We start from the raw sequence: 14,655 nt of genomic DNA, 5'->3' as shown, positions 1-14,655 counted from the left end.
GTTTCATAAAAAATCGACTTATCATGTGACGTGTGTAAAAAAGACAAAATTCGTGCTAAAAATAATGCTCTTCACAAGATAAATTTTCTCTTTTTTATATAGAGCACACAAAATATTGGTTTTTTCGTGAAACTTGACGAACGCACGTATATTATGAAGATGTATATGTAGAATTTTTTGTCCAAATTTTTCGACATTTCGAAATATAATTTTTTAGTAGAGGGAGCATACGCACCCGGGAGCCGAATTGAATTTCCGGGCAAGCGCAAACAAAATGACATGGTACAAAGATATGTCTCTGCATCTAAAAAAAGATCTGTGCCTGGTTTTGAGTTTTGATAGCGGGCTTCGGAACGCGCCAATCCATCTTTTCCGCGTGCATCTGACGTGGCGGTTCGCCACTCACCGACTCACGGCAGCGGCAAGGGGTGGAGGCGCGGCGCGACGGCGCAGACGAGCGGGCGCTTCCGCGGCAGCGTCAGCCCGGGCCCTTCCTCCATGTCCACCTTGTCCGCGCCGCCGGCAGGCCTCCACTCGAAGCACTGTACCATGGCGGCCAGCGCGGACTGCACCACCAGCAAGGCCAGCGACGCGCCGGGGCAGATCCGCCGCCCGGACCCGAACGGCAGCATGTGGAAGTGCTGCCCGCGCACGTCCGTCCCGGCGTTCGCGCCGCCGTCCAGGAACCGCTCCGGCCGGAACTCCAGCGGCTCCGTCCAGCTCGACGGGTCGCGCCCGATGGCCCATACGTTCACGAATATCGTGGCGCCGGCGGGCACGTCGTACTCGCCGACCTTGCATTGCTCCGGGGACTGGCGCACCACGAGCGGGCCCGTCGGGTGAAGCCGCAGCGTCTCCTTGGCCACGGCCTGTAGGTAGGGGAGGTTCGGGATGTCCGACTCGTCGGCGAGCCGGTCCTTGCCGACCACCGCGTCCATCTCCTCCTGTGCTCTCCGGAGCACGTCCGGGTTGTTGATCAGCTCCGATAGCGCCCACTCCACCGTGATCGTCGTCGTGTCCGTCCCCGCGGCGAAGATGTCCTGCACACCCCCAATGATCAACGTTGATGAACAGATCAAGAAATTGATGTGCGTGGTTTGTAGTTACCAGCATGAAAGCCTTCATGTTGTCCCTTGAGAGCGGCATCTCGGCAGCCTTGTCTTCGTGCATGTCGAACAGTATGTCAAGAATGTCCTTCTCCTCGGCACCTTCCTCGGCGTCGGCGCTCTCCCTCTGGTGCCGGCGCTTGGCTTCCCGCGCCGTGAGGATCCTCTCCATCATGGCGTCGAACTTGCGGTGCAACGCGTCGACGCGCTTGCCGAGGCCCTGCACGTCCCAGTTCCTGAACGCGCCGATGTAGTCCTGCAGGTTGAAGGTGCCGGTGAGCACGGCCGTCTCGGCGACCAGGCACCGGAACTCCTCGGCGCCGTTGTCGTCGCCGGTCCACCGCCGGCTCATGACCATCCGCGAGACGATGTCGCCGGTGAGGCCCATGAGCGCGGCGTTGACGTCGACGACGGGCGCGGGCGCCGCCAGGGAGAGGGAGGCGACGAGGCGGGCGACCTCCTCGCGGCGGACATGGGCGAGGCGGTCCAGGGTGCGGCCGGCGAGGAGCTCGTGCACGCACGCCTTCTTCATGAAGCGCCAGAAGGGCCCGTAGGGCGCGAAGGAGAAGTCCTGCCCGCCGTAGGTGAGCCGGTGCACCGCCGCCGGCTTGGGGCGGTCGAGGAACGCGGCCTCGTGGGTCTTGAGCACCTCGCGGGCGGCGTCCGGGGAGCAGGCGGAGATGCAAGGCACGGAGCCGAGCCGGAGGAAGAGGAGCGGGCCGTGGCGCTCGGCCAGGCGGTGCAGCGCCTGGTGGGGCAGCGGGGCGAGGAGGTGGAGGTGGCCCAGGATGGGCAGGCCGAACGGGCTCGGCGGGAGGCGTAGCCCGCCGCTGCTCCGGCGGTTGATCACGGCGTACAGGACGGCGGTGGCGCCGGCGACGAGTAGGAGGAGCGGTAGGCTGGTGCCGGCGGGGGTGAACAGGGATTGTGCCGCTGCCAGTGCCGCCTCCATGCTGACGGATGAACCGGAGTTGACCACCCAGCTAGATTCACTTCACTGCTTGTTCTTGCTTGCTCTATGATTGCTACTAATTGCATGGTTATTTATACTTGTTTTAGTACGAGAAGCAACACAATCAACATGGACTTGGTATTTCGGTTGCCATGGGTATCTGCGTTGTCTCCAGCCAGACGACATGGTAGAACCGTAGAAATACTTAGACGAATAGTTCTCCTAAAGTTGGAACGAAACTTGGAAGCGAGCAGTTGTTGTGGTGCAGTTTGTGTGCAACGATCCAAGTTATTATTTGGATCGATCAAATAACGAGAAGCGCCCGGACAAATCTAGCATCATTGTCTGTTCTCCGATGAGGCCGGCCGGCAGGTTAAATTACTCACGTAGAGCTAACAGGTTGACTACATAGGATCGACCGAGTCATGAAAGTCACATGCCATCTTGTTGGTTTGCTCCAACCAGTGTGCTTAGCCGGCTAGCGGCAGTTTGCTTATATAAAAGAGAATTGCTAGTTCTCACGCAAAGTTAGATTTAAATAGTGATTCGTACACTTGAGTTTCGTAAGTTGGGTTACAATTGAGATTTTTCAGTTGTGGTAAGTGAGGTGAGATTGCAACTATAAAATGCCTTCAAATCGTTAGATTTGCTTCATGAGCCGTGCTAATTATGAGTTGCAACATGTGCCACTAAGATTCAATAACATCATTCTACCCAGAACTAAGTTTGTTAACAGCCATAACTAATCACACCCTATATAAAACAGACTACTCGCTCTATACAACAATTACAACAAATTGTAGCGTGAGAATCAAGAGGAATAAAAAACTTTTAGAATTTGGTGAGCTCTTTGGCCCAAAGGTCATCATACATGGCAAGATGTGGGGTTAAAGTTTATTTTGATATTACTAGCTGCGAGAGAGTTCGATCTTTTCATAAGTGAGGCTCTTCTACTACTTAGTAGAGGAGAGCACGAAGGGGGCTGACTGAAGAGCGAGCCTCCACCGCTGCCCACCTCGCCATGCCACATGTATGCCCAGGATGTTTCGCTCAGACCCACGCACTTTGTGCTTTCCTTTTGTGGAACCAAGAACCATGTCTCTCAATACTATGCATATATACGGAGGCGTTCCTGTAGCCATAGAATTAAGGCAGATTAACCCTAATAAATATAATATTATTTCTAATAATTAAGGATTTTAACATAATAACCTGTAAAGTTCATTGATACATTTTATAAGTATCTGTTGTCGGTATACTTCATGGGTATACCATCGACAGTGACTAGATCCGGTAAGCCCGGTGGCCCACAGATGGTGATGGTGGCATACAGCCCATCGGGCGGCCCAGTTGCTGTTGATCAAGATGGAGGAAGTCCAGCCCAGGAACAAGGAGCCGGATCCACCGACCTACTCTGGAAGTCGGATCCGGCCTGACCCGTCAGGGGTAGCCGGATCCAGTACGACATCTTAGGATAGTCGGATCCTTGACGTGCACGGCTGTAGTTAGGCAAGATTGTACTCCGGGGAGGACTCTCCGTGTAAACCCTAGATCCTGGCGCCTTTATAAGCCGGATCCCGGGAGCCCTAGAGGCACAATCACAACTCATTGTAACAATGCGAAAGTGTCTAGATAATTTCAGACAAGCAGCAGTAGGCCCTGTCCTCGAGCAGGTGTTCCGAAGCTAGCTAAATCGCGTACCACCCTCCCGAGTGCTCTCCGCCCTATGGCTCCTACTTCTTCCCCCCTCCGTGAGGATCCTTCCTCCGGGGTACCGTCGAGTAGGCAACGACAGTATCAACGCCTGTGAAGCTACGCTCTTCACTAGGCTCGGGATATGCCTTGTGTGATGAGTGTGAGAGGTACGAATGGAGACACCCCGCATTCTCAGGAATGGTCTGAGAATCATTCACAAATGAATTGATCTGCTGAGTCACAAATGCTGGTCATAGACTGGCTTAAGTCATCACAAATTGAGCCTTACACTGACCATGTACGATAGAGCAATGTAAACACATACAAGTCCAACTGAACACAAGATGCATAGACAAGAATAACCAAATCCAGTACACAATCTCAAGCTACATAAGCTAGACAATATCAACGCTGCACATGATAGCTATAAGCTCAAGGTGAACAAGAGTACAATACACACTCATGCTTAACATAGAACTAGATCATACTACAAGCAAAGATTGATTCCAACAACCTCCATACTAGAGAAACCACACGTATATACCCTACAAGTGAGATTTAGACAAACTTCCGCACTACAAGCATACATATCTTCCATGAACAAGTAGTACACATGCACAACCTAGCTAGATCTACCATGACAAGATCACATACTTACCCAACCAAGATGGATGTGTGGTTACTTATAGCCATCAGTGGAGCTGAGCGTTGAAGAGGACAACTCGAGAAAGAGAAGGTAATAGTCTTGCTATCATCGACTAGATAGATGAGCGTACTTCTTACCTGCCCTCATATCGGAGAATCGAGCTTGATGATGGAAATGGTGGTTTTGAAATGGGATGTGAGAGTGGGGGCTACAAATGTGTGTGGGGGGGGGGGGGGGATATCATCGAGAGATGACTGGATTTATATCACCCCCTTTTGAGAACCAACCTGAGGTTGGGTGGTTAGGAGGGTGGTTGTACCCCCAGCCCACCAGAGTTCAAATCACAGGTTTGACATCTGCGTGTCTCATAAAGGCGGAATATTCATTCAGTAGGAGGCGACGTTCCCGTCGACAGCGAGGCGCCTGTGGTGACTTTGTCAATTTCAAGATCCAATCCGCCAACTCAGTCTTACGGAGATGCTCATAGGGGTAGGGTGTGCGTGTGTGCGTTCATAGGGGTGAGTATATGCGCGTGTATGTGAGCGTCTGCGTTTGTACTGTGTTTCTCAAAAAAAAAAAATCACCCCCTTTTTCACTACATCGTGTGAGCTTCTATGATCTCTATGGTCACACGAGCTGTCTACTTTGTTGTTTTCCATCCCTAGAGCATATCACGAGGGTGCTCCATGAAAACGAACGAATCACGCATTTCTAGCTCAATGCGACCTGACCGAACAAGTTTAAATCGGCGTGTGGGCCACAACGCAGAGATCGCACATGCATCAATCCTGCCAATTTTCTCCCCTAGGGCCTGCCTAGCCATTGGGCTACCAATCACGCCCACAGCCAACTGCCCATTCAACGTAACGAGCTGGAACCCGGAAGCCTATGGCATTCCATTGGGCCTCGCTTGCGGCCCACTCGGCCCATCTTCTCCCTACCCAGCTTCCTCGCTTCCGTTGTCCTCCCTTTGCCTGTGAGTGCCGCTGACAATTCCCCCCTCCACCTCCCGTCCCATCTCATCTCGCTACGCGGAGAGGCGTCTGCTGCCCTAGCGCCGCCGCCGCCGCCGCCGCACCAGCCAGCCATGGCGCTCGCCGCCCGCCTCGTATCCCGCTCCCGCCAGGTTCGCTCGCTCCCCCGCCCCCCGGAAACCTTAGCTTCCCTGTAGATCTGGTCCGGCGCCGTTTTCTCCGGCGCGCCGACGCCCCGCGGGATCTCGGTCTCCCCGCGATATATTTCCGTTGATCCTCCATCGTGGTGCTGTATGCCGGATGCGGTGGGCGTGTGGGGGTGGGTGTACGAGTACGATGCGGTTCGATTCGGTCGCGGTTGTCAGATCGATTGGGTTGGGCCGAGTGGAGCGTCTCCGTGAGGAGGGGAAATGTTCCTAATTTCCCGGTGCAGGAGATTGGAGGGGGTAGACTAGGGCTCCAGATCTTCCAGCCCCAGTTCGTCATGTCTCAGTGCTCTTCCTGTCGAGTATTCCTCGTCCCGAAATGTCCACAGGGCCTTACCGTCGAATTTGAGGTCGTAGTAATGCAGTCAACTTATTCTGCCATACGTTTTGCTAATTCTGCTAGGATTATTCTATGGCATCTAGTGCAACGTCAGTGAAAGCTTCTGAAGTTTCTGTATTGAGCTATTTTTACGCCGTGATGTTTCGTTTTTGACGCCGCTATTATTTACACTGAAACGCTGATCAGTTTGTTGATTAAATGTTCCTGTAGCTATATTCTGCCCAAGCTGCTTTGGCCAATGGAGGCGTCTCCCAAGTCCGCTCGTATGCCAAGGAGGCAGCTCCAGCTGACCGCCCTCCTGTCAGCGGAGATGGTATGCATCTTAATGTTTTTCTGCATTTGTTTGAGAATAGCACATCTTCTTATTGTATAGGAGTGTTAGTTCTGGAGTTTAGGTGCTAATGAGTGTTTATGATTCTGTGCATTGTCCAGTAGCTTTATTTCTCGAATAACTGTCAAACTATAACGACTCTAGTTTGATGCCCTTTTGATGTGAGAATTTCATACTCCCTCCGGTTCATATTAATTGACTCTAATATGGATGTATCTAGACACATTTTAGTTCTAGATACATCCATATTGAAGTCAATTAATATGAATTGGAGGGAGTATCAAGCTTTAGAAAATTTGTAATCTCTAACGTTTCGTGGTTTGTCGAGATATTTTAATTAGTGAACTGCTGATGCTGCTGCGTAATAAAACCTAATAGCTCTTTCGGAGTTAACTTCAGTCTACTGAATATTTCTTGTGGCTGAGCTGTGCTTTTTCAATGACGCATCAATCATTACTTCCTCTTTCCCTGAATTTGCAGTTTATGCTCTCATTTTGAGTTTTTATTTAGTTTGCCAATTTTTTCTTTTTTGTTCTTGTTTTATGACGACTGTAGTCCCAGTATTGCTCTTTTTTTTCGTTCTTGCTAGATTAAATTTACTTTATGTATTCCTAATCCCTTTATTTCCTTCCCGTGTAGACCTATTGAAGGGCATATTCTTTGAGGTAAAGAAAAAGTTTGAGACTGCACTTAGTGTCCTTAAGAAGGAGAAGATCACAATTGACCCAGATGACCCAACAGCAGTTGCTGGTTATGCCCAAGTCATGAGGACTGTAAGAGACAAGTAAGAAAAATTACAGGCTTCTGCATTGCATTTGCATGTATTCATGGCCCATCTTCCCACTTTGCTGTTGTCTTTTCATTTTTTGTACTGTTCCACACAATGTTCTACTGGCGGTGTTTAGGTTCTAGTAAACCAAGCCTTATATTGTAAGAGTACAATATCAGTATGATAATAAAGGATTCAAGGTTTATATTACTTGCTGATAATCTTGCGAAGATACCTATTTACTACTTTTTCTCGATCAATGGTCCCATCCAATGAGTGGTATCTGAGTATCATAGTATCATAAGAAAGTGCATTTGTACACCCGCTTATCTTTCTATAGAAACTGATCTCTAATTTTCTGGGTGTAAAATGTATTTCTCAGAAATTAAAGAAGTTTTGCATGCACATTTTAATGCGTCTTTGTTGATAACTTTCTTTTTATCAATTAACGTGTTGGGACATAACCATCTGTAAAAGGAGTTCTGCATGAACGTACCATCATAAACAAAAGTGCACCTCTCTTGTAAGTCTGTTTTAGTTAAATCTCATTCCAGATTGTTGTCAGTGACCTGATCGCCTGTTATGCTACCATTGTCTAAATGCAGGGCAGGTCTTCTTTCTGATTCTCAGAGAATTAAGTATACTATTGAGACTTTCACGAAGGGCATCCCTGATGCAAGGACGTACTTGAATACCCTGCAGGAGATCAGGAAAAAGTATGTCGGTAGCCTAATCAACAATCTGTTTTTTCCAAATGGTCAATGTTTGACCAAATAAGAACTTGTCAGAAATACTCATTGTTCTTTTCTATGAGCATTTGTTGGCATTTTAGTTATTTTTGCAATTGATTTCTTATATGAACATTTCTTTTCTTTGATAAAGGAGTGGGCTTATAGATGATCTTGGTGTTGAGGCTTTGATGATGGAAGCCCTTGAGAAAGTTGAAAAAGACATCAAGAAGCCCCTTCTGAGGAGTGACAAGAAGAATATGGCTCTCCTGGTTGCTGAGTTTGATAAGATTAACAAAAAGTGTGTAAATATGTGTATCTTCATCTTATTTTGATAGTGCCTGTTTTGTTTCAGTTGCAAGATATATCATTGGTAGTTCCATATAGATGCATCTTTGCTAACCACTGAATGGATCGTTTGCATGTTATTACCTTAGTATCACTTCTTTGATAGCTTTTAACCTAGACATCACAAGGGATTTGTCATTTCTGGTTTCCCTTGGGAAAAAGAATACAGTCCTATGGTTGATTTGCATTAGTTTTATTTTGTGTCTTGTTCCTTACATTTGGTAATCTGGATTCATTGCAACTGATGCAGATTGGATTCATTGCAACTGATGCAGATTTTGTACTGTTAAGTCCATGCTAGACTAGACATGTTTTATCTTATTATCTGTTTTAGCAGTAGCATGTGTTTTACTTGCACATGTTTATTCTCTTTAACTTTTGGAACTTGAATTAGGCTTGGCATTCGGAAGGAGGATCTTCCCAAGATCGAGGAAGAACTTGAAATGGAAATTGCTAAAAGCGAGCTGTCAGAACTTAAGAAGGAATGTGTCGAAGCGATGGAGGGTCAACTAAAGAGGCATGCTTCCTTAACTAATATCATATTTTTTTTAATTATTCCCCAGATCATTCAAATAGTTGTTTTTAGAAAGCCAGAAATATCTAGTGCCGAGTTTGAACATAATGTAGTCCAATCATCCGCTTGGTAGGAGTAATATATTCAAGTCATCATAAAAGTTTCATGAGATTTATAATTTTGTATCATTCTATAATAATAGAACTAAAATATGTCTAGATACATCTATATTAGTGGCAACTAATATGGCTCGGAGGGAGTAACATATTTAAGTCATTGTAAAGTTTCATGAGATTTATAATTTTGTATCCTTCTATAATAATAGCAACTCACTGACATGATTTGCCTCCAGGGAGGAGTTTAAAGATGAGGTCATGCCTGACGTCAGGAAGTTGGACATTAGAAACTTCCTATAAGTCCTGATTATTGATAATCCTCACGGTGTTCCGAACGCCGTTCGATTTCTTTTCAAGCGACAGCCGGTGCTGCAAGCCACACCTAATGGATATGCTATTCTTGCTTTTTTGTAATAAAACTGCACTGAAAATACAACGACAGTCAACCGTTGAGTTGAGTTGCTTAGTTACCTTCCGGCGTCGAGAGTTTTGTTTCCTTTTTAGGCTGGCAGAGTGAACTTCAAGCGTTGCTTGATTTGTGCCTCCTGCAGTGGTTGTATGTAATAGCCACTCCTTATAAATTGTATGGGCTGCTCCAGTGTCATCTGCTGTTTTGGGTTCGCCAAGTTATGATGCTTTTGCACACTTCTGATTTTCATAGACACTTGACTTGGACCTAAATGTTATTTTTACAGAGATAGTGCAGAGAGTGGCGATACGTAGGCTGAGTTACATGTAGACTGTTTTTTTGAATCTATGGAAATTTAGTTGAAGACATCTTAAAAAAATCGAAAAAATACCATGATATAGCTAATATTATAATCTACAAATGTTATTTTCTAAAACTGTAAAATTAATTTTTTTGATTTTTTAAAAAAGGAACTGGGCTACATGTAACCTAGGCTACATAAAAGAGATTTTCCATTTTGTGTTGACTTATTTGTTTATATTGCATTTCCAACAAAAGGATTGGGATAGTTTAGCCATAGAATATCATAACATAAGCTGACTGGATTGGGAGAGTTTAGCCACACATTCGAGTAGGGTTTTGCTGAACATAAAATATGTACTGAGAACGTAAGGTCCAACGAACTGGTTTGATGGAAATGGTACTTTTGAAAGACAAATACAGTCCAAAGAGTAAATTCCTCACTGAACAGAGTGAACTGAAACTCATCCGAACTCTTTCATGATATACGTCCGATTTTTTCTTTTAAATGAGCACTATGGATTTGGGGCTTCATTTGTGGTTTCCGCTTTTTCCACGTGTTAATAAACTCTTAAAAGTCAAAAAAAAAAACCGAGCCCTACCACCATTTGGCTATCCTAATCCTAATCTTATAATTTTGGGCTTCGGTCGGCCCATGTATGCCTTGAATTTGGGTTTCCATTGTTTCAAAGATCAAAATCCTCCTACCGCCGGCTCGCTCGCATCCCGCCCCGACGGATCACCGACGACGCGCAGAGCATGGACGAGCTCACAAGTATCGCCTCGTCTTCTACAGTCGAGGAGGGCGTCGACGACCTGTCAGGATGGCATCGGCCGAGTGACACCATCGCAGCAGCAACAACAGCCAGGGCTTTGGTAGTAGAAGTAGAGCAACATCATTTAGTTAAGAAGTCCAGTTCCAGTTTTTCGCACCGTAACTCCGTAAGCAACAAGGCTTCGCCGAGAGAGGTGAGGGGAGTGTTTCAATCTTGAGCGTGACGATCTCGTTGTTGGGGATAGAAAAGGAAATGCATCGTGCCTGGTCGCTTCCCACGGGTGACGCAAGGGCGGCCACCTCCACCCCCAACCCCTCATTCTCCCCTTTATTCCCCTCCTTCGCCGTCGTCGGTGGGAGCCGTAGAGCAAAGTCCAGGCAGTGCCGGAGATGGCGACCCTCCCCTACTTGCTCGTGCTGCCAGCTGCGTAGGGTGGTTCTGGTGGCGGCGGTGCGCCGCTGAAGGTCGATCGAGCCCAACGTCTGTTGGTGTGGCGCAGTGGTGATGAGCCTTGCCTGCGGAGATAGAGGGCTGCGTGGGCCAAGCAAGGAAGACAAAATTCGGCGGCCAGGCGATGACTACGGCGGCGCGACCCAGTTCTAGGCCCAATATGGGCATGTAGGGCTTTTGTTTTGGTAGTGGTGAGGTTGGGCCCACCCCTAGTTGTGTGTCGCTAAGGTACAAGATCCGGGCCAGGCGGGCCCACCGTGACCGTCGGCATGCCGTTGCCATGGTTCGTCTCCTCCCGAGCTTGGGTCGGATCTAGACCGGGCTGGTCTGGTTCTGGTGCTGGCATCTCCCGTCTTTGTCGTTGTACTTACTGTGGTGGTGTAACATCCCAAATTTCAAAATAATGAAGAAGACCAATTCCCTTTTTCCAAAATTTGGAGCCAACAAATTTTTTGAATTACATTTCCCTATGTGCCTAGTGCTCATGCATGTATGGTGATTTTTGCCATGATGTTTGTCTGAAATATGTGACAATGTTTCTAAACCCTAAACCTTGCTCTTTGGAGTAAAAAAGAAACAAAGCAAAAGAAAAATAAAATAAAAGAAAAAGCATATGTGAGCTTTGGCCACTTTTGTAAAATATTAACCTAGACCATATTACCTTGTGTAAATGGTTTGAAAACATCTCTAAACTCAAAAGAATACCTTTTGGTCAAAGAAGATCAAAACAAAAGAAAAGAAAATGAAAAATGCAAGTCACATATGATAATGGTCATATGTGACATTTTTAACATGATACCTACTTTGAGCCCCTGTATTAAGAAATTTCTAAACAAAATCTTCTCAACTCTTTGCACCTCATCCAAGAACTCATCAAGGTGAACATATTTGGTGTTGACCATCCATACAAATTCTTTTCCAATTGCTTATTATAAGCATGCCAAGTGGCAACATTGAATCAGATTTAAGATCATCCACATTTTGGAATTTCACCAAACCTTTCCATTTTGCAAACCAACACCAGCACTAGGTGCCAAACATTATTTGACTCACACCCATAAAAGGGTTTGGAAAAATTGAAATTCAAATTCCATTCAGACATTTCATCAAACACCTTGTGTGCACTATTTGGCAAATTTGACACACACTAAAACCTAGTGGATTTTAGCATGCACTTGGATGCTTTGGTCATCCACAGTATCCCTGCACCTCTCCTTGACCTCACCATGCCCTTTGCACCACTATTCAAGGAGAGAATTGACCAAAACAGGCCCATGCCAATCACCATGACACCACCATGCCAACTCTCCCTTTCTCTTTACTCTGGTTGACCTCACCTTGTCAAATAGGCTTACCTCACCCCACTGGACACGCCTGTACTCGCCCTGGTCGACGAGGAGACATGCACCGTCTGGAACACGACGCGCCTAGACACGCCCAGACGCGCCAGGATCGGCATGGACACACCACGGGCATGCCAGAGCGTCGCCTCGCCCCATCGCGTCAAACCTCTCCTCGCTCTCTCCTTTCACCCACTCACTCGCCACGACACCAGCCCCCTCCTAGACACGCTCACCTGCCCGCGCGAGCCCTGTAGCTGCCGTCACCGTCGACGCCTCTCCGCCGCAGTATGCGCAAGGACGACGACGTCGCCCGCACGCTTCCGTCCACCCCTGCGGCATCATGACGCGCAAGAGGACCGCAAGTCCACGCTGCACCGTCCCCTGCCCTCGCCCATGCTCCTCCCCTTCTGTAGCTCCGTCACCACCACCCACCCGCCGGTGACCTCCGCAGCACCTCGCGACCCTATAAAAGGAGCACGCCCCGACCCTTCTCCAGCACACCACTCCACTCCCCTCCTTCCCCTCGCTCTCCTCGACCCCTTCCCCCTCCACATTATCGCCGGAGCCACCCCAATTTCTCGTCGGAGCTCCGCCAGTACACCTGCACGCTCGCCGTCGATTCCGTCCACCTCAGGAGCTGCCGCGACCACCATGTGCCTCGTCGTCGTCTTCTACGCCGATCGCCCGCCTCGCCGAGCCTCGCCGGAGCACCGGTAAGCCGCCGTCGACCCTCACTGCCGCCGATAGGGTTCGAGCTCGTCGCCCTTCTGTAGCGGAAGGAGACGATCCTCGGCCGTTAGATCGCCTTTTAATCCTACGACCCCCATTCGCGCGTACCGATTCGGGTTGTAACACCCGCTGACAGGTGGAGCCCCCTGTCAGGCGGCCTGTTGCGCGCTGAAGCGAAGTTGGGCCGACCCAGTTAGTTTCTCGCGCGCCCATTTAAACCTAAATTCAATACTGAGGCTTGATTAAAAATTCAATAAAACAAATTCTACTGAGCCAAAATTGATGAATTTTATATTGCTGGAAAGCTTATGAAATTATCTAGCCAACTACGCTGGTCTTAACCCTTGATCCATTGTAGAACACTTGCAAGAAAAATAACAAGTTAGTACCTTTTCAAACTTCAAACAATTATTAAAAATCAACCATAATGAATTTTGAGGTGATTCCATCTCTCATAATTCACATTTCAAACCCACTTTTTTATTATGCAAAAATATGACATAATGGTTTCATATGATCATGGGCTAGATTCAAATAGTGGCTATGTAGCCATTTCTAGCTCATTTAAATTATTTCAAAATCAGTATTTGAAATCTATGAGATGTAGCATCTCACTTAAATCACTTTCACAAGTAATTCAATGTGAGGTGATGACCTTAGTCTTCATGACCCCATATGTTATTACTTGAGATATTAAATCATTCCAAAGTAGTATTTAAGTTGTATGAGATGAAGTATCTCATGTAAATCTTCTTGCCAAATGAATAAATGTGAAGTGGTGACTTTGGTCAACATGATCTCATCCTTTATCATTTGAGGAAATTAAATCTTAGTATTGGTTTTTCAATGAGAGGAAATTATTTTCTCAAACTAAATAGAAAACCCTAGTATGAGGTTGAGTGATGATTGTGATGATGATAGATCATCTTGAGTGAGCCATTAAGGCTAAGTAGCCCCCTTAAGTATTAATTGGTGTTTGTTACCTCGTATCCGTTTATAGACGCTAGTACCGAAGGCTACGAGGAGGAGGAGGTCTTCTACGAAGAAGAAGAGGAACACTTTGACCAGTACACCAACCAAGGCAAGCTACCCTAATGCAAGCTCTACTATTGCCAAGTTACTAGTGCAAGATACTATGGCACTAGTATTGGCATTTAAAGTCTTATTCATCCAAACCCAAATTTTATCTTGATTTAACTTTACTTTGTTTTACCAAGGTTTACTTGTTGTAGATAATTTGTGTCTAAGTATAGAGTACCACAAGAGAGTCAAACTTAGCCTAGAGAGCAAGAATGTAGTTAGCACCCCTCATGATTAGTTGCTAGTGCTAAACTAAAATTGAATACTCTAGATGGGAACTTGTGAAGCAAATGACTTTGAAAACCTTAGAATGATGAGTCATTCTATTGAAAGGTTTGAAGGTGAATGTGACTTTGAAGTGACAAGGTGAATTTGACAAAAACTGATGGTTGGGTTCGGATGCGATACCATTCCAATTTTTAAGTACCCCCACAATACCAGAATCTGGGTAGGGCTTAACTGGAAACTTATGTATTTTAGTATGGGTTCCCTCTGAACAAGCATCATAGGGGCAATGCCAAGGCTTCCTCCGTTGAAAGTGAAATGACGTGAAATGAGGTGAATGTCCGACCCAAGCCCTTTGCAGTTCCCAGGATGGCGGTTTGCCATGGCTGGGAGGCCAAACTCATAGGGAGAGGTGCATGTACTAGGGTATGTAATTGAAAGGTTATGATTGGTAGTCCGCATAAATCAGGGCCAGTTACCACTGACGGATTATTGCAATTATTGTGGCAAAAGTGTGCGACCTCTGTAGAGTGTAAAACTATTCAAATAGCCGCGTTCGCGGTCATGGACAGTTGGAAAGGCCATACTGTTCCGTCATCGGAACTTTTCAAAATGTGA

General features: G+C 46.9%; 2 protein-coding genes across 2 annotated transcripts; one reads left to right on the top strand and one right to left on the bottom strand.

Moving 5' to 3' along the window:
- Positions 1 to 410: 410 nt before the first annotated feature.
- On the bottom strand, positions 411 to 2,058 carry LOC124660703 (3,9-dihydroxypterocarpan 6A-monooxygenase-like). Its single transcript, XM_047198521.1, has 2 exons — positions 1,108 to 2,058; positions 411 to 1,040 (listed from the first exon to the last, which is right to left on the bottom strand). The coding sequence occupies exons 1-2, from the start codon at positions 2,056 to 2,058 to the stop codon at positions 411 to 413; spliced, it is 1,581 nt and encodes a 526-aa protein (XP_047054477.1).
- Positions 2,059 to 5,471: 3,413 nt separating this feature from the next.
- Positions 5,472 to 9,329, top strand: LOC124696807 (probable ATP synthase 24 kDa subunit, mitochondrial). Its single transcript, XM_047229475.1, has 7 exons — positions 5,472 to 5,525; positions 6,130 to 6,232; positions 6,890 to 7,034; positions 7,625 to 7,735; positions 7,902 to 8,048; positions 8,490 to 8,612; positions 8,962 to 9,329. Exons 1-7 carry the CDS (start codon positions 5,487 to 5,489, stop codon positions 9,023 to 9,025), a joined length of 732 nt encoding a protein of 243 aa, XP_047085431.1. The 5' UTR covers positions 5,472 to 5,486; the 3' UTR covers positions 9,026 to 9,329.
- The last annotated feature ends 5,326 nt before the right edge of the window (positions 9,330 to 14,655 follow it).

Source organism: Lolium rigidum, chromosome 1 (assembly GCF_022539505.1).
Source record: "Lolium rigidum isolate FL_2022 chromosome 1, APGP_CSIRO_Lrig_0.1, whole genome shotgun sequence".
Classification (NCBI taxonomy): Eukaryota; Viridiplantae; Streptophyta; class Magnoliopsida; order Poales; family Poaceae; genus Lolium; species Lolium rigidum.
The sequence above is the reverse complement of the archived record's forward strand: the minus strand, read 5'-3'. Positions and strand labels throughout refer to the sequence as shown.

Excerpts from the sequence above, each read along its gene's own strand:
- LOC124660703 (XM_047198521.1), bottom strand. The coding sequence starts at position 2,058 with ATGGAGGCGGCACTGGCAGCGGCACAATCCCTGTTCACCCCCGCCGGC. Across the intron at positions 1,041-1,107 it reads ACATGAAGGCTTTCATGCTG|GACATCTTCGCCGCGGGGAC; the intron begins GTAACTACAAAC and ends GGGGGTGTGCAG.
- LOC124696807 (XM_047229475.1), top strand. The coding sequence starts at position 5,487 with ATGGCGCTCGCCGCCCGCCTCGTATCCCGCTCCCGCCAG. Across the intron at positions 6,233-6,889 it reads CCCTCCTGTCAGCGGAGATG|ACCTATTGAAGGGCATATTC; the intron begins GTATGCATCTTA and ends CTTCCCGTGTAG. Across the intron at positions 8,049-8,489 it reads TTTGATAAGATTAACAAAAA|GCTTGGCATTCGGAAGGAGG; the intron begins GTGTGTAAATAT and ends AACTTGAATTAG.